This window comes from Acomys minous, assembly GCF_964271855.1.
Source record: "Acomys minous genome assembly, chromosome: 8".
NCBI classification, from domain to species: Eukaryota; Metazoa; Chordata; class Mammalia; order Rodentia; family Muridae; genus Acomys; species Acomys minous.
Window position 1 is genome coordinate 83814286 of NC_140489.1, and position 22105 is coordinate 83836390.

The window sequence follows — 22105 nt, forward strand, 5'->3', positions numbered from 1 at the left end:
ACGCACCGTGATTATAAAGAACCACGTGCAAACTCAGTGGCAGCTAACCCTCTGAACAGTACACACCCCTGCATTTAGTTCTCACTGAGCCCCTTCCCAAAGGCAGAGTGGCATGTCCCCACGGAGTGCTTCCACAATCCCAAGCTGCAGAATTCTGCCAGCTGGTCTTCTCCAGTCTAAAGTCCTTAGGTGCTAAAGCCTCTACTCTCAAGATGCTGACATGTGAGAGTGCGCTAGTGTCAACCTCTCCGCTTCTCAGACCTGCTGTGTTGTTGCAGGGAAGATAGGCAGTGGAAGGAAACTGCTGGCCAGTGAGGTTTAGAGTGACCACAGGGGCTGCTGCCCAGTAGGGACCGGGTGAGCTATGCCTAGTCCCTCTGTGATAGACAAGACTCAAATCAAGGCAGTAGTCACTGAAGTGGATAAGGCTATATTTTAACACATTTTTTTTTTGGTTTCTTTTTTAAAATGAGGGCAACATATCAGTGCCTATGATCATATACTATTAATTACAACTGTTAAATTTAGGTCTCTGAGTAAGAAGGTTAACTATGCCATCTCCATGCTTTTCTGGAAAAAAAATTTTTTTACAGGAACTGAAATGATTTCCACACTCAATCTCTCTGATCAGTACTCAAGCTGGTAGAAAACACTAACTTTTAAAATATATATACACTAAGAAAATAACATGGATCTGCACCAATTTCTTCCCAAAAAAGCTCTGCAGTGGCACAGATTATTGTAATGGAAGAGTCAGGGCCACGTCAGGGCCTGACATGAGTTCAGATGCCTTCCAGCACCTGGCTGAAAGGAGAGCCCTGTGAAGCTAGTTAGTACCTGGCGGACTAGTCAGCAGCATGGAAAGATGTCCATAATACAGAGTTAAGGAAACAGGAACATAAAAACAACTATATAAACATGACATCCATTTTGTTTTAAAAAGTACATATGTCCCCAACTGGGTGGAAATGAGCAGTTGTTCTTGAGGTGGGGGCCACAGACAGCCCTTGCCTTTGACTCTCTGTGCTTTGTATTTGCAATGGGTTTCTTTTTTTTTTCCCCAATGGGTTTCTAATGATGAAGATGTGTGACTTTTGCTATCAAAACAATACTAAAGTGTTCACACGATAGCAAACAACATGTTTATGTGGTACAGCTTCTCAGAGCCTCTTCCTTAACCATGATTCTTTCTCCTCTTCAGGAGTCGCTCTACAATCATCACTGTGGACTGAATCCCAGCAGTGGCCTAAGATGGCCAGTGCCAGTCACATACAATGCTGAACAGGCCAGTTAGCACAAACAAGCCCAGCACACATACGTACAGTGCCCTTCCCTCTGGGAGAGACTAGGAAACAACCACCCTTAAAAACAGTGTCTGATTTCTCCCTATCCTTGAGCTCAAAAGCAGATGACACAAATCTAAGGTAACAGAGACCAGGCATGGTAGAGCTGCTGAGGGCTGGAGACACTCAACAAAACAAAAAATCAAAAGTGATGGGCAACCCCACCTCAATGTATATGGTACTGCCTGGCATGGTGACACACAACTCTAGTCTCAACATTCAGGAGGCAGAGAAAGCTCCTGGATTTTGAGGCCAAATTGATATAAATAGTTCTAGGCCAGCCAGGATACAGAGATAGATGTCTTACTCTGTTATTTACACATACATACATACATACATACATACATACATACATACATACATACATGGGAGGGACAAAGAGGCAAAGAAAGACAAAGAGAGAAAATACAACTGAAGATATTCAAAGTCAACCTTCAACTTCCACATATACATGCACCTGTGCATACACACAAACATGTATATACACCATGCACACACAAAAAAAGAAACACTAAACATAATGTTTTAATTACTATAATTAATCATATACATAGTTGGGTAATAGTTACAACTTATAAATATATATATTTAAATCTAATGAAAATTTTTATGTGACATTAAATTTTTTAAACATTGCTTGAAAAAATCAAGAACAAAATGGATATGAAACTAAGAATAAGCTTAGTAATTAGCATGTATACATTTGTCAAAAATAGTTACCTGATTATCATATTTAAGAGACTGCGTCCCAACCAAGAAGCGAATGGCATCTGTTTCCGCAGTTTGAGGTGTTAGAGCACGTGCCTGAGGAGGGAGGAAACGAATACACATTTATGAAGTTAGGCTTAATAGACACAGAAAAGTCGGCTTATCTCATCTGCTGAGATGAAGGATAAATCAGCAGTGTCTAGAGGCGACTGCACACTCCTAACACAATTGCACTTCAAATCTGTACGTGAAATAACTCTAAGTGGGCACTAATCTAAGCAATAAAGATACAAATTATTTACACAGCAATAGTTAAGTTGGGTAATAAAACCGCCATGTCAGCAATAAATAGATTGGTTCGACAAATTACACTTCATCAAAACAACACAACAGAAATGGCTTCCAGCCATGCAATGCAGGTAGTTTAAGCCAAGTTCCCTGCAGAGAACTAGAAAAGCTACACAAAATACAGTTGGCCTTGAGGCCTCCAAGTGTGTCAGGAAGCCCAGATCAGGCTACATTGCATCTGCAGGTTTAAGTCTAAGGAAAGCTGTTCAAACACGCACAGGGCAAGGCCCACCACCAAGAGGCTGGCACAGCTCTCACCACACAGGACAGAGCAGGGGGGAGCAGAACTGTAACCAGAGTGGCTGGCACAGACTGAAACTGCATCCTTGATCTGACAAAAGAGAACTGAGCAGACCACTGTTCCCAGGCTAGGGGAAACCTGCCAGCAGTAAGTCCTCCACAGATAGGGAACATCCTAAGCTATCACGCAGAAACATAGCCTTCAATGAAATATGGTAAGTAAGATAAAGCCACATTGGGGGGGGCACCCAAACAAACAAAAACAAAAGAAAATAGAAAGGGGCAGAGTCCAAATGGCCCATCCCCTAAGAAACAGGCTCTAAGATTCTAGGATGTGTGTACCAGGAAAAGTAAAGCTAGGACATTTGCCACAGAGGCCTGCCATCTAGGGAGCCCGGAGCTGGATGGCCCTTCAGAGCTAAAACAAAGGGCAGGGCTTTATACCATGCACCCCAGCTGAACAACTGGAAAGCAGAATGGCTCTGGGCAAAGGGTCTGAGCAGGTGAAGCCCCCTCGCGCTACAGGACCCAGCTGAGAGCTACAAGCCACCACCAAGCTCAGAAGATGCCAGCCTTCCTGAAAGTGAAGTGCAGGAAACTGGGAACAGCCTAAGCGGCAGTGACTGTGATTAGAGCAGTCATGATAAGAGACAAAATTGAAATTTTCACACCTTGAGAAGAAAATATTATCCAACTCCTAATAGTACTTCAAACTTGCGAACTAGCTCAGCTCTTTCAGCCCAACCATTACCAGGACCCTGACCAAGGCCCCTGTAACTTACGCTTAAACTTTTCACTGTAGGCACAATTAATAGCCCATTAAAAATGTCTACAGTCTGATTCCTAGATACACGATGCTGTTCATACGCACAGCAAAGGGACTGCAGCTTCCATTAAGTCAAGAACTGGAGAAGAGAAGAATGTCCAAGATGTTAATCTCTCTGGTGCTTGAAACCAGGAATGCTCTTGTCGCTGCAGTCACAGCCTCACGGAAAGAAAGCAGAGGCAGAGGTGAGCTACAGCGGGAAGCTTCAGTCAACCACCCAGTTTCATTTGCTCCTACTCGCGTATGGCACTACATGCCCATGATCCCAGGCACAGGGTTCAAGGTCAGCCTGGGCTACATATGAGAACTTCCCTTAGGTACTGAGAAGGGGGAACCAGGCAATCTGGAAGTCACAGAGCTAAGCCACACACTATTGATTTGCCATAGACAAAAGCTCTGCTGTGTGGAGCCACTTTCACTGAGCAGCTACTCTCTGCTTAACATGCAGCATTCCATGGGTGACTACAGCACTGCAAGAAGCTTTGCGTTGGTCTCCTTGGCAGCCTCACCTTTAGGCTAGATCCTATTACGCTCTGCATAGACACATTGGTCACTGCTGAGTATTTTGTCCAGAACTGTAATAATTAGGCTTACCTGACCTAGACCTGACCTGAGTCTCTCTCCTCCCACCTCAAAGCTAACGATGCTTAGCCAGCCATGAAGAAACTTCAATCCAGACCCTGGAAGGAAGGAAGAGAGGGAGCACCCTGTGTTCCTAAAAAATCTCCCTCATTCTCAGAAAAGACATGAATATTCCGCCAATTCTTATCCTCTCCCCTCATCATTCCTTCAAGATCCTCCGGGAAGGGAGATGCTGATTGGTGAGCAAAGCTCCATCTTTTCCTCTTATGTTCCTTATCCTCATCACTCCTCTCAGACACTGGGTTGTCAGTATGAGTCTCCAATCAGTGTAACAGTAGCTTAGGAAAGACTTAGGCAACAGCAAGGCAACAGCAGCTGTTGCTGGCTCTAAAGATGGAGGAAGGAGCCATGTGCCCAGGAATGTGGGTAGCTTTGGATGCTGGTAAAGGCAGAGCTACAGATACTTACATGGAACCACCCCAAAGTGACAAAGACATCCTCATCAATTGGTTTTAGCAGAGAGAGGTTTGTGTGGGGATTCTAACCTGGGTAATGTTGTAGGTCCTCAGTGTCTGTAATCTGTCACACAGCAACAGGAAGCCCCTCCCTCACCAAGCTCATTTGATGTGGCCCCCTGTCCACAGCTGCTCCTCCCATAATGCCTGCTTCCTGACTATCACAGCTGAGCACCCTGTATTTTTACTATTTATTTAGTTATGTACGTTTTCTCTTTCTTTTCTTTGAAAATCAGTAAGAGAAAGAGTATAACAGCAGTCTTGACCATTTAGTCTGTAGTGTTTATACTGTTTTCATAATTAGTACAAAGTTCAGATTTCAGAAGAGCCAATTACACTGCCTCTATGTCCCCACCCTCCTCCAGGGACAGCAGCACAAAACTCAACTGATAACTGTATTTAAATAAAATGGAGGAACAATCCATCCAGGGTGGCATACACACTATAACATCTGGAGAAGGTGTCCACTCACCGTGCATAGCAGACTAAAGATGCATGCCCACGCCTGCCTCTCCCTCTCCCTCTGCACTCTTGGATGGACAGTTTGGACAGCCTTAAACCAGATTGTGAAACTGATAAACCTTTGTGGATCTAGAAATCTCCAAAGACATGTACCAAAAAAAGTGAGGCCTATCAGTAACACCTCTGAACGCTCTGTGCCTTAAGAACCTGGCTCAGACCACACTGACTACTGGAAGGAAGAAGGCCACCACTTAGGCTAGGACTCAGGCTCACCCTCATGAGGAGAAAACAGAGGATGGGCTCCACCTTTGGATTAGTACACAAAGACCTTCAAATGCAACTTGGGGTCACACAGATGATACAAGACTAAAGTCCCCAAATTAGGACCAGGGAGAGAACCCAACTGACTATTTCACATGAAAAGTCTTTTCTGTATTTCAAGTTCACTATGAAAGGCTGATGTGTGGACGTGTCTCCAGCTCCACAGGTGCCATAGAAGTGTCCGAAAAGTGGGAAGCCTAGACTCATCAAGAGAAGACACCAAAAAAACAAAACAAAAGTGCTAGGTTGTGGTGATGCACGCCTTTAATTCCAGCACTCAGGAGGCAGAGGCAGATCGCGGTGAGTTCGAGGCCAGCCTGGTCTACAAAGTGAGTCCAGGAGAGCCAAGGTTACACAGAGAAACCCTGTCTCGAAAAACCAAAGAGAGAGAGAGAGAGAGAGAGAGAGAGAGAGAGAGGAGACAAACTGGCATGGGATTAATATCAAAGACACTGGCATTGACCACAGGAACAGGTAAACATTTAACAAAATCACCCTTTGGCTCAACATTAGGCAGAAAACAGGATATGTAAATGTCACCATTTTACAAAAGAAGACAATCAAACTGAAGTGACCCCCATTAGCAGCCATTTTAAAAAAGAGCAATTCTAGAATGCAGGCACGCATGTCAGCTGGCGCAAGCTACTTACAGTGCCCTGGGAAGTGACAGCACCTCTGTCAGAGAGGTGACAAGAAACGGAGCTCAGACAGCAAACAGCCAAAATTCTGAATGGCATCACTGATCTAGAGATGTTTTCTTCAATCTCAAACAATACATGGTTCTGTTTGCTTTTTTGTTTTTAGAAAAAAAGGATAAGGAAAATCATTCCCACCAGCAAATCTGAAACTTGTCTGCAAAAGCTCCACAAAAGTTTAAACTAAGACCTTTCCATTTTTCAGAGATGCCATTTGTTAAGCAGAATTGCTAAAGTTGTTTCTTTCCAGTCATTCTGGTGTCAGATCTCTTGCTGTCAGTAGCAGAGGGAAGACAAAGAGTTTACAAGATCAAAAGACAAACTGCTATAGGATTAAGTATCAAAGACACTGGCACAGAACACAATAGTAAGTTAACACTGAGCTAAATCGCCCTGTGGCTCAACATTAAGAAGAAAACAGGATTAAATGCCATCGCTTGTGGAAGAAGTTAACCAAAATTAAGTGACCTGCATTAGCAGTTTGGTCTGGTCAGGAAGATACTTTCCCAGGTTCCACTGAGCCCATTCTAAGTACAGGTCACTTTTGAATGTTTACTTGTGTATATCAGCGTGTCTGTGGGAGTGAAAGCCTGAAGGAAGAGAAGAAAGAATAAACATACTGTATACTAAACAGCCCCCTGATTTATTTTTAGACAGGTCATGGATCCATGGTAGAGCACTTGACTACCATGCAAAGGGCCCCACATTCCATCCCAGCACCACAAAAGCCAACTGAGCAACTGAACCCAGAAACCCTGTCTGCAGAAACACCTCTGCCCTGGGCATGGGTGAACACAATGCACAAGACTACAACTGGTCTGTTTCCAACTCGGCTGTGATCCATTGTACACACAAGGCCTGGCATACATTAAGTAATTGTTTCATATCCAGGTCATTTGAAACAAGCTAGAGTCATCTGGAAAAAGGAACTTCGACTGACCTTTATGCAAGTGGGGGGTAAAGTAGGGGGTGTGTTTTCTTGATTAATGATTGGTGTGGGCAGTACACCCCTGGGCAGGTGGTCCTGAGAGATATAGGAAAGGTAGCTGACCATGAGTCGAAGGCAAGCCAGTTAGCAGCACTACTCCAAGGTCTCTGCTTCAGTTCCTGCCCCCACAGTACTGCCTTGAGTCCCTGGCCTGCCTTCCCTTCATAATGGACCTGTGAAATGAAGTAAGCCCTTTCTTCCCCAAATTGCTTTTGGTCCTGGTGTTTATCACAGCAATAGAAAACCAAGGTAAGCTGGGTGGTGGTGGTGCTTGCCTTCAATCCCAGCACTCTCAGGGGCAGACGAATCTTTGAGTTTAAGGCCAGCCTGGTCTACAGAAGCTAAGTTCCAGAACAGGCAGGACTACACAGAGAAACTCTGACTTGGGGTGGTGACGTGGGAGTGGAGAGCAAGCTAGCTAAGACATCTGTCAACCGAATACTAAGTAGATTCCACCAGAAAATATGTTACCAAAACTGATCCCAAAAGAAAGACTACCTGGAGAGACGGCTCAGGGGTTAAGAATACTTGCGCTTCTTGCAGAAAACCTAGGTTCAATTCCCAGCACCCTAACAGTGGCTCACAACTGTCTCTAAGTCCAGTTCCAAGGGATCTGACATCTCTTATGGCTCCTGTGAGCACCAGTACACCTGTAGCGCACAGACATACAAGCAGGCAAAACACTGATATACAGAAAATTAAAATAAATAAATCTGAAAGAAAGAAAGAAAGAAAGAAAGAAAGAAAGAAAGAAAGAAGGAAAGAAAAAATAGAAAGGAAGGGAAGGGAAGGGAAGGGAAGGGAAGGGAAGGGAAGGGAAGGGAAGGGAAGGGAAGGGAACTACGTTGCGATGACGTGAGAGTGAGAGGCCAGGGGCAGGTGGCACCAGGCTGCCCTTACTGTTCCACAACCTGAGGCTGCCAGGTCTGATGAAGCCATCCTCCCAAGAAAATCTCATGCTGACAAGAAAAAGAACCTTCTAGAGAACTGTCAGTAAGTAAGATGGGGCCAGCAAGGAAATCCCTTCCCTGTATTCAGGGATTATGCAAAATCTAGAAAGCTGCTGGTGTAACGTGCTGCAAAGACAGCTCAGCAGCTAAGAGTGCTTGCTGTTTGTGAAGAGGATCCAGCACCCATACCAGGTGCCTCACAACATCTGTAACTCCATCCTAGGGAACCCGGAGCCCTTTTCTGACCTCCCTGGGCACCAGACACACAAGTGCGGTACATACACGCATGCAGGGAAAACGCTCATATGCACAAAATAAAAATCAATACATCTTTTTAAAAGCCTCTGAAAAGCACACATCCATGGGAGCCCCATAGACACACACAGGCTTCCTCAGGAAGCAGCAGGCCGACCCTGGCGCAGGCCCAGTAGCATTCCCAGACTCCTCTCAACAATGCTTCTGAAACTCCCACTGGGCTTCTCCCCGCCCCGAGATTGCTGTGCCCTGACTTGGTGTTGCTTATCTGTGCAGGTTTTAAGTCAGCCTCCCCCTCTCCTCCTCCACCATGCGTTCCCCATACTTCAGGCTTGGAGCCTGTCTGCGGGAAGGTACACACTGAACGTGTGCGCGCACTGTCTCAGTTAGGCTTGCCTGCACACTTTGAGTCTAGAGGCTTACACTGACGGCTGGGACGATGCATCTCACTTACAAATGATCAAAGTCCATAGACAGGCAACCCCTGAGATAAAGTGGAATGTCTTCCAGTAACTTCCTGTACTTAGATTTAAAAAAAAATCGACCCTTAACATATTCCACAGTTCTTCTCATTTTGTAAGTAAAGACACTGAAACCCTGGACAGGCTAAATGCCCTCACCAGGCTCACTATATATCTAAGCATACCTTCACTCCATCCCTTAATGTCCGACCTTAGCCCCACCCTATGACCCCTCTACGCATCTATGTCCTCATTCTTAATCTGCAAAACGGGCATACAGAAATCACCTACACAGAGCTGACTTTCTTCGCCTATCAGAAGTCAAGGGGAACCCCACAAAAATCATTATAAATCTGTGTTCAAGGGCACACGATGTCCAAGGATTTTACTTTTATGGAAGGAACAAAAAAGAAAGGTCCTGGGGCTAAACTGGATTTGATCCCATCTAGATGTCAGATCTAATTCCAGGGGCAACCAAGAAAATTATCAAAATAAACAAGAGTCAAAGGCCGGGAGTGTAGAATAGGCATCCTGATTCTTAGCATGGGAGCTCTGGACACTCAGGAAGGCACTGAAAATAGCAGAACTCCCCAGTGGATTCTTAGCAAATCATGGTCCTAGTCTGAAGAACTCCGTGGGAGGCAGAAACCCTCATCCCCCTATTCACTCGAATCTATAACCCGAACTGCACTCATCCCAAATACGATTTAAGGGAGGGAGGGAGAGGTTAAACAAGTAGGATTTAACCGATATTGAAAGTAAAAGTTCATAAGGAAAAAAGCAAGTATATCCCAACCTAAGTGAGCAAAACGCTTCATAACACCCACCCAGCACTTTCCTCCCTTGAAGCTCCACTTGCATTGAGCAGTATCCAAGACACACGTCAGTGCTCAATAATTGCTCCTCGAAGTGCCAGTAGTGCGAGTGTAATAAAGACACCTGAAGGGCCGAGTGCTCACACCCTCAGCCGTCCATGCCAGCCCAGAGCCTCACTAAGCCACATTCCGTGAGCGTCCCCTCGCTCCAAATCCTGGCCACTGACGCCCAGAATCCTCGGAACCAGACTGAGCTCGCTCGCCCGCCCGTGCGGGTCAGGCACGGGTGGCCACGACCCTCGGACTCTGCAATGCCCACCTGGAATTCCAGCCCGTAGATCACCGGTGCGTCGTCCTCCATGACGCTCTGCCTGACCAGTCGCTCACGCCTCAGCGCCCGAGTCCCGCCTCACCAGCGATCGGCCAGAACCCATTCATTCCTTGCGGAAACTAGAACTACGAGCCCCAGACCGACTCCCTGACGGCTCACTTCCTGTTTTCTTCGCGCGTCATCCATACGCTCCTCCCAGGTGGCCAATGGCAGCAGTGCCTTTATCCTGCGCATGCTCACTTAGGCTCTCATGAGGCTCCAGCAGCCGCGGGGGATCCTGGGTTGGAGGGCGGGGCCAGGAGCAAATGCTGTAGGACTGGACAGCCAGCAGGGCGGCGCTCTTGTGCTCTTGAGCTGCTCACTAGAGCATCCATGCCCTGCACCCTGAAGAGAACAATTAAATGGGCCTTATGGTTGGCCATGCTTCACTCCTAAACTGGGGTCCTGAACCCAACCCACTGCCAGGACCTTTGCTCCAGCCTTAGGAACAGGCTCTCAGTTAGACGCTCATTTAAAAAGGAGATACTACAAGCTTGAGTCAAGATGGTGGTGGTGCGGGTGAGCAGTGAGGTGCAGCGATGTGCATTTCACGTGACTACTACAGCGATACAGCTAAGCCCAAGATAAGAACGCGCCACAAGGTGACGTTCTGGATCTAAACACATTTCTTCTGTGTTAGAGACTTGGTGCCAGTGTCTCTTGACTGACCTTTATGACAGCAGTTTATGGGATGCTTCCATTAGCCCCCTTAATAGTCATCCATTACCCGTCTCTGTGTCTAATGTTGACTTTCTGGTAAAACCTCTTGTCACTAGCTTCCACCGATCCCAAAACTACGAATAACATCAGATAGCACCTGAGACCTACCAGCAGAGGATTCCCCGCTTTATCGCAATCCGCCTACCCACTGCTTCCAAAGTGTGCTAGAGACGTGTATATTTATTGTTTGTTACTGTACAACTTCATCAAATTGTTATCATGTCAGACAGCAGAATTTAAGGTGACCCGAATCTGTGTTCCCAAGCTATAGTCACTCGTTGGCTTCAGAATAAACTCTTCTCCGCCTCGAGATGAGAGCTGTATTCTTACAGCATTTTCTCAGATTACATTAGAAATCATTAAAGCAAGGTCCTTGACTTGAGAACTGTTCTCAAGCAACCATACACTGAGCAAGCAAGACTGACTCTCCACACTCCTTGTTACTCCTCCTCCCATCGTAATGGATGTTAGCACACACTGCCACAGACACAGGTGGGGGAGTGTAGAAGTCCAGCAAGCACCAAGAATAAGTCCTAGGAAAAAGCATCCTTGGTTGGTCACACGCCCAAGGACGCCTTCAATCGCTTTAGGTCCCTCCTACAACCCATGAACCGGAAATGCACCCGGCTTCCAGAGACGAGCCAGAAGCTCCCGAACTGAGCATGTGCGGAAGTCGGGCCTCACGGGCTGGCACGCGCAGACGCACCAGCGCGCGGGACCTTGCATCTTGGGTCGATTTCCGGTTTCCCGTCATCTCTTTGGACCCTTTTCACCCGTGGGTGATCCGGCCTCGGGGGCGGGTGGCAGGTGAGGAGCGGGTCGCAGTGAGGAAGGTCGCCTGGACTCCCGACCTTCCCACGGAGGGCGGCGTCCGCGCGTTATTACCTCTCTCCGCTACGCGGAACTGGGACCTGACAATCTTGGCAGCCCCAGCAGGGGTTGGCTTCTTTGGCCATAGCCAATTCTGTACCCCCTCCAGTTTTGGACAAGGTACACACCCTCCAGGCCTCAGGTTCTCATGTACAAAATGCGGGTTCGTATGCATGCATAGTAGGTGCCCGTGTTACATCACCAGTGCTCATGGGTTGTTTTTGTTTTGGCTCAACTTTTGCTCCCGCCACCCTCTGTGTCATATCCCCACAATTAAACAGCAGGAAGGCAAAGTCGGTGTGAGGATAGTTAGGGATGGGGGCACCTTAAGAGACAGACTTAACCTCAGTAGTGAATAGTGGGTAGGGTTGGGTGGGCAAAGGGTTCATTCCTGTAAGCCCAGCGTTCAGTGAGATTTGGACGGAAAGGTTGTAAGTTTGAGGTCAGTCTGGGCTAACTAGGGAGACTTCCCCCATCTCAAAAAGGAAGAAAAAAATAGAGTCTAAAAACTAACACAAGGGCTGACAGGGTGGTTCAGTGTCTGCCACCAATCCTGATGACCTGAGTTGGATCTGCAGGACTAATTCCAGATGATTGTCTTCTGATCACAGATGCGCAAATGAATGAGTACAGTAAGACGTTGGTGCTGAGCCTGTATCCCAGCATTTGGGAGGTAGAGGCACGAGGTTCAGGGGTTCAAAGCCATCGTCTTCTGCTAAATAACACATTTAAGGCCAGGTTAAGTTACCTAAGACATTAATTTATAAAGATAAATTCTCACACTTATTAAAAAGCTAAGTAAAAAGCAAAAATAAAAATAAATAAGTATCAGCCAGCCAGTGTGTAGTGAAATTGAGGTGTGCGTACACTGATGCAGGGAATGGAAAGGGGTTCTGCTGCAGTGGGAAAAAACTGCAGTTCCTTGTGAAAATAAAAATGTGATTACTCTCAGGCAATGGAGGCACATGCCTTTAATCTCAGGACTTGGGGGTGGGGAGACAGAGGCAGGCAGATCTGAGTTTGAGTCCAGTCTGGACACCATAGTGAGTTCCAGGTTAGGCATTAATACACAGAGAAACCCTGACTCAACAAACAAACAAACTAAATACGATTACTGTATGATCTAGCATGTTCATCTCTGGGCATTGGAATAGGAATTTGCTGTGCCGGAGAATTGAAATTTAAAGTCTCAGAGATGCATTCACACATCCTGTTCACAAAAGCACTGTGCACAGTGGCTAGAGGCTAGAAGGAATACAAGTATTCTTTTAACAGGTAAATGGATGCACAAACTGCCACGTGCCTGCAATACAGTGTTATTATTCACCTGTCAAAGGGGAGGAAAGCCCACTCATGCTGCTGCATCGATGTTCTGCACAGTGTGGAGAGTGTGCTTCCAGGTCAAATGAGTGAGCATTTAGGAAGCAAAGAGCAGATAGCACATAGCAGACGAAGCATCAAGTACACAGTGAAACTTCATCCAGTCAGGGCTCAAACATCCAACAGAGAAGACTGCAGTAGCCTGATAGAGAGCAAAGGACACCATGAAATTAGTGCTCACAACGCCCTGCAGTCTGCTGGGGGAGCAGCGGCCATGCTTGTGTTCTGAGTCAAGGGTCCTGGGCAGAGCAGAGCAGGCTCTTCGTGGATGAGCTACACAGTGTCTGTTGCCAATGGTTACCTTCTAGATCTCAAGAGCTTGTTTTCACTCTCAAGATGTGTTGCTGTTTTTAGCCTTTGCCCAGACAAGGGCCCTCGGAGGACCCTGGGAGACAGGCATGGCTGGGCCTGAGATGCAGGCCGGGCGGATGCCAGCTTCACAGTAAGGGCAGACAGCATTTGTTTACTGATACTGCACTAGATACTGCAGTGGGTGAAGGACAGCATGGTGAATGTTTTATGATTCCACCTACATGTGGTCCCTAGAGAATTAAAAAAAAAAAAAAATGAGAAGTAGGATGGTGTTTGTCCGTGTGTGACTACACTGGGAGTTACTAAATGGATATAGAGTTTTTGTTTTGCGAGACGACCAAAATTCTGGCTGTTGATTTGTCAACAAGGAGAAGGTACTAAACGTTGCTGAACTATACACTTAAAAATGGTAGCTAGTAAGTTTTATGCGTGTTTTATCATAATTAAAAATATGTAAATAAACTTGAAAAGGAGATGTTTCTAATTATGTACCATTTGGATGTGGCACGATTAAACATTTTGTTTCATTGAGAGACAAGAGTAGCCCAGCCTATATCTCAGAACTGCGGAGGTTGTAAGTTCAAGTCCACCCAGATTCTGTGCGATCCTCTCTCAGAAAAGAAAAGCCAGTTAGTTATTTACCAATACTTGAAATACAACGATGACGTGATTTGTGACTGTCTCCATTTTTCGACAGCATGGAAAAAGCTAAAGATGGTGAACAGAGCCCAAATGAGACCTGCCCTCCATCCCGGGTGGGACCTGAGAATATCCCTGAACCGGTGTCTCAGGAGCAGGAGCGCCAGCTGCTGTATCATGAGGAGACCATTGATCTTGGTGGAGACGAGTTCGGATCTGAAGAGAGCGAGCCCATGTCAGCCGACTCTCCCAACTTTGGAGATAAACTTAATGAGCACATGATGGAGAGCGTGCTCATCTCCGACTCCCCGAACAACAGCGAGGGCGATGCGGGAGACCTTGGCTGTCTGCAGGACGTCGTGGAGACCCCCAGAGGTACCACTGATCTCGGACTGCCCAGCGCCGCCACAGACAAAGAAGCAGTGGACACTCTGAGTAATGGCAGTGAGACTGACGGAGATGATACGCCCAGAGACGTTTCAGACATGACGCCTGATAGCCGAGCATCCGTGAAAGAGGACTCAACACAGGAGGATGTGTCGGGCGCGCCTGCCCTGGAAAATGCTGGCACAGAGGACAAGGGGCCCAGTGATAGCCAAGCGCCCCGAGAAGAGCAGATGTCAGAAGTGTCCTCCAGTCAGTCCTCCTCCAAAGACGAGCCCTTGCCTGTCTGCACCATCTTCAGCCAGGCCACCTCCACTCCCTCCCAGCCACACTTGTTTCTGCAGGATGGCTTCGAGTCCCAGATGGTGAAATCTCCAAGTTTCAGTAGCACCAGTGAAACATCAGCCAAGACCCCTCCTCCGATGGTCCAGCCCAGTCCCAGCCTGAGTACATTTTTTGGAGATACAGTGAGCTCTAATTCCTTGGCCTCTGACTTCTTTGATTCCTTCACAACATCTACTTTCATTTCGGTCAGTAATCCCAACGCAGGTTCCCCGGTTCCAGAAAAGCTATCTTCCCTCCCTGCCCATGCGGGAGAAAAGTCACCAGATTGCACCAGTCCATCCTACTCTACAAGGATGGATAGATCGGAGTCAGGTGTGTCTCCAGCCCCTTTGGATGTCTCTGAGTCTCCAAAGCCATTCTCACAGATCCAGGCTGTGTTTGCTGGGAGTGATGACCCTTTTGCCACAGCCCTGAGCATGAGTGAGCTGGATCGGAGGAATGACGCATGGCTTCCCAGCCAGGAGACCAAAGATGTCCTGATGTCAGTAGCGACCCAGCAGTATGGCACCGTGTTCATAGACAAGGAGAACCTCACCATGCCCGGCCTCAAGTTTGACAACATTCAGGTAGGGTGCGGAATGTTTCTGTGTCCATATCTCAACCCATGTAGACTCTTTCTAGAATTGTGTATAACAAGAGGCCTGTATTAACTCTGGCTTTTCTAAGTACTAGGCTTGACAGCTGCTATAACTGCAGCCTCCTAAGCAGACCATGCTGAGTGTGCTTCTAAGGTGTGTCGGTCCTACCTGTTTCAGACGTCCTGCAGCAGCAAGCTGATCTGGCCTTCAGTGCCTTCCAGTCTCTGTTGTTTGCCTTGCTCCCTTCCTTACACCCATAGAGTGCAGGGGAGCGCAGGGCAGGAGGCCTTAGCCTAGCGGTTCCCAAGAGGGTACCTTTAGAGCCTTGCAGAAATAGTTCACCCTAGTTGCCAAAAGTGATGGGAGGTTGGCAAAATGCTAAGTGTCCACAGGGGCTCTGGAGTGCTACACAACAAGAGATCATCTCCAGGTAAAGGTCATTCTTAAGAAACATGACTGGGAGGGCTGGAGAGATGGCTCAGTGGTTAAGAGCACTGCCTGTTCTTCCAAAGGACCTGAGTTCAATTCCCAGCATCCACATGGCAGCTCACAACTGTCTGTAACTCCAAGATCTGACACCCTCACACCAATGCACATAAATTTTAAAAATTAAATAAAAGACTTTCAAAAAAGAAACATGACTGAACAGGATTCCCTTCAGTGTGGTCAAATCTGGAGGCTCTGCAGTCGGTCCTTCTCAGCCTGGCTTTAGTTACTCAGGCCCTTCCTAAAGCCACCATGGAGTAGCAGGGAATAAGCCAGGTTGTGGAGCACCCACAACATGTAGGACCTCTTCCCAGAGTCAACTATGATGCTGTTTTCTTTTCGCCTCCTCTGAGTTACTACATCTTTCTCGCCTCTTGCTGTATGGGAAGTGGGTCTGAACTAACACCTATGACTTAGAGCGGAGCCTGTGTGCCAGGTGTTCGCCTGCTCGGTTTCTCTTCAGTTCCACATTGTGCTGAAAAGCCTTTGTGTTCCTGGGGTAGAAAGGAAAAATGATTGCATTTTACTTTGAATAGAAATGCTGTGGAATATTTTTGCTGCTGGCTTGAGATTGGTTTGACAAAGAATTGTCTTTCTGTTGGCTTTCCATACAAACCGGGTTTTTAAGATCATTGGTGCAAAACACAGCTCTTACTTCAAAGGGAATAAAAGATAGTTTATTCAGAGCCAAATGTGAGTGGCCATGGCCTGGGAACATAGACTTAAGTTACCTTGAATAACATGTTCCAACATGGGGATATATGAACCCTTATAGTCATAGAATGAAAGAAAGTCATAAATCAAGTCACTTACAGATAGATGTGTGGGGACATCAAGTAGGCTGTTGTAGCACAGTAGGAAGGATCGAGCATCTTGCCGCGGGTCTCCAGTGCTATCTGATGATAGGTTTAGTTTTTATGTTGCTAGAACCTACCTGTCTGTTAAGAATACATTCTAATGCAGGACTCTGTACACCTCTAATCCCAGCACTTGGGAAGCACAGGCAGGTGGATTTCTGCATTCAAGACCAACCTGCTCTACAGAACAGGTTCCAGGGACAGCCAGGGCTACACAGAGAAACCCTGTCTCAAAAGCAATAGCCATCATATGCCCCCTAAATGCATTCTAGAGCTGGAAAGATGGCTCAGTGGTTAAGAGCACTGGCTATTCTTTGAGAGGACCTGGTTTTGAGTCCCAGAACCCACATTGTGGCTTACAACTGTCGGTTCCAGGGGATCTGACAACCTTTTCTGGCCTCCTCTGGCACACATGTGGTGCACAGACATTTATGCAGGCAAAATACTCATAGATGTAAAAGAAAATTTTTGAAAAAAAAATTAAATAAAAAAAGATGCATTCTCGCGCTACAGAGATGGCTCAGTGGTTATTAGTGCTTGTTGCTCACCCAGAGGACTATAGAGTTTGGTTGCCAGCACAGACAATGAGCTGCCTGTAACTCCAGCTCCAAAAGAGCCAACGCCCAAACAGTCAGACAGACATATACACAGCCCCCTCAAAAGTCTTTATGAAAGAAAAGAGTGTATTTCAATAGTGCCACCTGAGAGTCAGTAGATTAGGTCAGACCCAGAACAGGACAGTGGATGAACGAATGCGCTGAAGCATCTAGATGCCTTTGCCTGTGGGTCTGTAACCGTCCAGGCTTCTGCAATCAAGGAGTTGTAATCAGTCAGCAGTCTTTCAGAGCCTTCAGTGTACACGTGGCTTTCTTCTGTGAACTTCTGTGGATAAGATGCCAATCAGCTGTCCTCCCTCTGGCACTGGTGTGGGTAGAGTGCCCTTTGTTCTAAATCAGCTCCATACTTACATTGAGGTTTGTTTTCCATGTAGCTTATCCTAGTATCTAAGTAAAGGTCTCCTTTTTATGGGATAAATTTTTATTACTTATCTATTCAGCAACTTCAGTGGCAATGAAATTAAGTTAGAGAACCCTTAAGAGTTATGCTTGCAAAGCGGTATTCAGCTGTAGTAGCACCCTGCAAGTAATGCAGCTTTTCATCCAAGTGCTCTGCTGGGTGGTGTCTTAGTTAAGGTCACTGTTGCTGTGACGAAACACCATGACCAAAAGAAACTTGGGGAGAAGAGGGTTTATTTCACTCACAGTTCCTTTTAACAGTTCATCCTCAAAAGCAGTGAGGGCAGGACTCAAGCAGGGCAGGAACCTGGAGGCAGGAGCTGTGCAGAGACCATGGAGGGTTGCTGCTTACTGACTTGCTCCCTATGGCTTGCTCAGCCTGCTTTCTTATAGAACCCAGGACTAACAGCATGTGGATGTAGTACCACCACACTGGGCTGGGCACTCCAACATCAATCACTTATTAAGAAAATGCCCTACAATTTTGCCTGCAGCCCCATCTTACAGAAGCATTTTCTTAATTGAGGCTCCCTCCCTATCTGCTGACTCTAACCTACATCAAGTTAATATAAAGCTAGCCAGCAGAGATGGCATTTGTTCCTTTTGATCATGTGTAGCAAGCATACGATATCATAGCTTTTCACTCTAACATTTCCATAAGCAGATGGCATGTCCATTGCTTATATTCACCTCCCATTACATTCCTTTGTTCTCTCTGTCACTAGCCAGCTTCTTTCCTCCAAAGTCCATTCTGCTTACCATGTCACGTGTGTGTGTGTGTGTGTGTGTGTGTGTGTGTGTGTGTGTGTGTGTTTGTTTTAATCTAGACTTCACATATGAAATAGAGCATAAAATAGTTGTCTTTCTCTTTTCCCTTCTACTGTACTCTCTTGCCCCCCCCCCACCTTGGGTCCTTCCCTCCCCCAATAGAGTCCCCTTTCTACTTTCATATCTTGTATTTTTTACTGTGGAGTCCTCATGGGACAGGAACTATGCAATATTTGTCTTCCAGGTTCTGCTTTATCTCATTTAATACGGTTTCCACTCAGATATGTTTCCCTGCAAATGGCATGACTTCACTCACCATATGGCTGCATAAAATTCCATTGTGTGTCTAGACTCTCTTGTCTTTATCCAATCATCTGTGCACGGCATGGAGGCTGGTTCTGTATTTTGACTACTCTAGGTCTGGTGCTGCAGTACACGTGGATGGCCGGGTATCCCTGTGGTGTGCTACAGTACACGTGGATGGCTGGGTATCCCTGTGGTGTGCTGCAGTACACATGGGTGGCCGGGTATCCCTGTGGTGTGCTGCAGTACACGTGGATGGCCGGGTATCCCTGTGGTGTGCTGCAGTACACGTGGGTGGCCGGGTATCCCTGTGGTGTGCTGCAGTACACATGGGTGGCCGGGTATCTCTGTGGTGTGCTGCAGTACACGTGGATGGCCGGGTATCTCTGTGGTGTGCTGCAGTACACGTGGGTGGCCGGGTATCCCTGTGGTGTGCTGCAGTACACGTGGATGGCCGGGTATCCCTGTGGTGTGCTGCAGTACACGTGGATAGTCGGGTTCCTCTCTACTGTGCTGACTTCATTGTTTAACTTCCTTTGAGGGTAAACCTGGAATGGCATAGCTAGATTGGGTGGGAGTTTGGTTTGGTTTGTTTGTTTGCTTTTGAGACAGATTTTGCTACATAGCTCAGGTTGCCCATGAACTTACTGGGCTACATATTCGTCCTGTCCCAGCCTCCTGAGTGTTGGCTCACAGGCCTCAGCCACCACACCCATCTCCTAATCGTTCTGTTCTTACAGACCCTCGGTGTGCGGTTCTTATAACATCTGCACCAGCTGACATTCTCAGGGCTCTCGCCTTGGTTCCAGATGCAGTGTGTTACATTGTGCTGGGTATATCTACCATATAGATACAGAGCATGTGCCACATGCAGCTGACTGTTAGCCAGTCTTTACGAAGAAAAGACTCCTGTCATTTTGACAACATGGAACAACATGAAGGATAAAATAATAAATGAAATTACTCAAGCAATAAAAAGATGGATACTTGTAGAAGCCAAAACAAAACAACAAAAAAACCCTGAACTTATGTCAGTACAGTAGAAGTTTGTGGAAACTGGCCTGGAGAGATGGCTCAGTGATTAAAAACACTGACTGTTCTTCCAGAGGTCCTGAGTTCAACTCCCACCAACTACATTGATGACTCACAACCATCTATAATATGATGTGATGCCCTCTTCTGGTATGCACGTGTACATGCAGATAGATCACTCATATACATAAAATAAATAAATAAATCTTTAAAAAAAAAAAGAAAAAAGAAAAGAAGAAGAAGTCAGGAGGCAAAAGCAGGTGGATTGCTGTGAGTTTGAGGCCAGCCTGGTCTACAAAGCAAGTCCAGGACAGCCAAGGCTACACAGAGAAAACCTGTCTCAAAAAACCATAAAGGGGGGAAAAAAAAAGAAGTTGTTTGTGGGAACCAAGTTGGAGGTGAGCTGGGTGAATGAGATGTAAAATGGGGTATGATGACCCGGTTTGAATACTCTATAATTAACACAGAATTGATGGCAGCATACACACACACACACACATTCACGCGCACATCCAGACACACACAGACAGGCACCCACACACGCACTGTAGTTATGGTAGCTATGGGCAGTGATAGTGTTTAATTAATTTGTGTTATTCAGTGCACCCTATTCTGATATTAAATCAGCATCAGCATGTTGGACACACTGCATACAAGTCAAGTAAATATCTTTTTTGGGGGGAGGGAGGATTTTGAGACATGGTTTCTCTGTGTAGCCTTAGCTGCCCTGGACTCCCTTTGTAGACCAGGCTGGCCTTGAACTCACAGTGATCCACCTGCCTCTGCCTCCCAAGTGCTGGGATTAAAGGGGTGCGCCACCACCGCCTGGCTAAGTAAATATCTTTTTAAGAAGGAGGAAGCCCAGGCATAGTGGTGCACACCTATATCCCTGTATTTGAGAAGTGGAGGCAGAACAGGAGTTCAAGGTCAACCTAAATACCAACTCCAAGGTCAAACTAGGTGTGTGGCTGGGTTTATGTCAATTTGACAAGAACTATAGTCATCTGAAAGGAGGGAACCCTAATTGAGAAAATGCTTCCATGAATTCTGGCTATAGAACATTTTCTTAACAGTAATTGATGGGCTGGTGGTCCTGAGTTCTATAAGAAAGCAGGCTAAGCAAGCCAAGAAGAGCAGGCCAGTAAGCAGCTCCTCTCCTGACCTCTGCATCAGCCCCTGCCCCCAGGTTCCTGCTCTGTTAGAGTCGCCCAGCATCAGGGTGAGGGAAGGCTGGGCACCTGAGCATTCCTTTGACATTCCTTTGAAGCAGTCATGAGCTCCTGCAGAACCAAGTGTGTGTGCCCTGTGGCCCTTGGCCCAGGACTCAGCCCCTTGAACACACCAGCCTGCAGATCAGGGTTAGTTAGGCAAAGGTAAGGTATTGTATCCCTAGAAGGTAAAAATGGAGATTTATGGATAATTAACTCTCTTCTGCCATGACTTCCCTTGGCACAAAAGGTCTCAGGTTCTTGCATCTGTAGTCGCTGCTGTTGCTGAACTAGTGCGCCTGTAGGTGTGTCCAGCAAGTAGGTAGGTTCCATATCTATCCTGTGTTGACCTGTTAGAACCTGTAGGTGGGTTCAGACCAAGTGAAACTAATCATGCAGCCAAGACCGTGTCACACACACTCCTACCAGTAACTTAGCCAAATAGCAGTGTTACAGGTGAGGTGTGTGGAGTGCAACTAATTCTAGCACCAGGGAGGCTGAAGCAGAGAACCAACTGGGAGTTCAAGGCCAGCTTGACATAGCAAGACATTTGTGCATAGCCCTGTGTGTGGATGTATGCCATGTTTTCCTTAGCTTGTTTATGAAGAATGTGTGCTTAATTCTAATAAGTAGCTGAACTGGCTTCCAGAATGGGCATGTCAGTTTACGCCTTCTTCAGCATTCTATGGTTGTTCTAGTAAATCTGAGGACTTCTTGTTGTTGTTGTTGTTGTTGTTGTTATTGTTGTTGTTGTTTTACTTTATAGTCCTGGTGGCTTTTGATATATATAGATTTGCTATATATGCTACTTTTTTGGATCTTTTTTCCCCTTGCACTATTTACTTATTTGTTGGGAGAAGGCACATAGAGACATCAATGGGCATTTGCAGAGGGGCACTTCTCTGCTTCCATCCTGTGGGCCCTGGAGTCCAAACCCAGCATCAGGCTTAGCACCATCTTCACCCACTGAGCCATCCTGCCACCCTCAGATACCAAGTTGTGAAGTTGTCTGTTTAAATGTTATCTTTGTCTTTAAGCTTTGGAGATCTGCCTTACTGTTACTGCCTGATTTTAAGAGCTCTTTAACTGAGCTGGTGGAAGTTGAGTAAAATCTATAGCAAATATTCCCCTATTCTGGGCCTTGCTATTACATTTTCTCAGATGTCTTTTGAAAGCTAAAACCCTAAATTTTAAAAATTGTTATTTTATTATTTATTTATTTAACTATTTATTGGGGGGAGGAGGAGACAGAGTTTCTCTGTGTAACAGCCCTGGCTGTCCTAGATGCTCTTTGTAGACCAGACTGGTCTTGAAACTCAAATCCACCT

The 22105-nt window shown here is 46.4% G+C and overlaps 2 protein-coding genes across 5 annotated transcripts in view; one reads left to right on the top strand and one right to left on the bottom strand.

Moving 5' to 3' along the window:
- The window catches only part of EIPR1 (EARP complex and GARP complex interacting protein 1), a 118563-nt gene extending 108528 nt beyond the window's left edge, over positions 1-10035 (bottom strand). The window contains exons 1-2 of one of the 2 annotated variants that reach the window (XM_084793605.1): positions 9829-10035; positions 2064-2147 (exon numbers count right to left, since the gene is read on the bottom strand). In XM_084793605.1, the coding sequence (XP_084649731.1) occupies positions 2064-2147; positions 9829-9870 (126 nt within the window). In that variant the 5' untranslated portion in view covers positions 9871-10035. The remainder of the gene's footprint in view (positions 1-2063; positions 2148-9828) is intronic. The other variant, XM_084793606.1, reaches the window with a different exon arrangement.
- Positions 10036-11248: 1213 nt separating this feature from the next.
- Positions 11249-22105, top strand: part of TRAPPC12 (trafficking protein particle complex subunit 12) — a gene marked incomplete at its 5' end in the record, with an annotated part of 67496 nt that continues 56639 nt past the window's right edge. The window contains 2 exons of one of the 3 annotated variants that reach the window (XM_084793600.1): positions 11249-11406; positions 13859-15095. In XM_084793600.1, coding sequence (XP_084649726.1) covers positions 13860-15095 — 1236 coding nt within the window. The other 2 variants (XM_084793599.1, XM_084793601.1) reach the window with 2 other exon arrangements.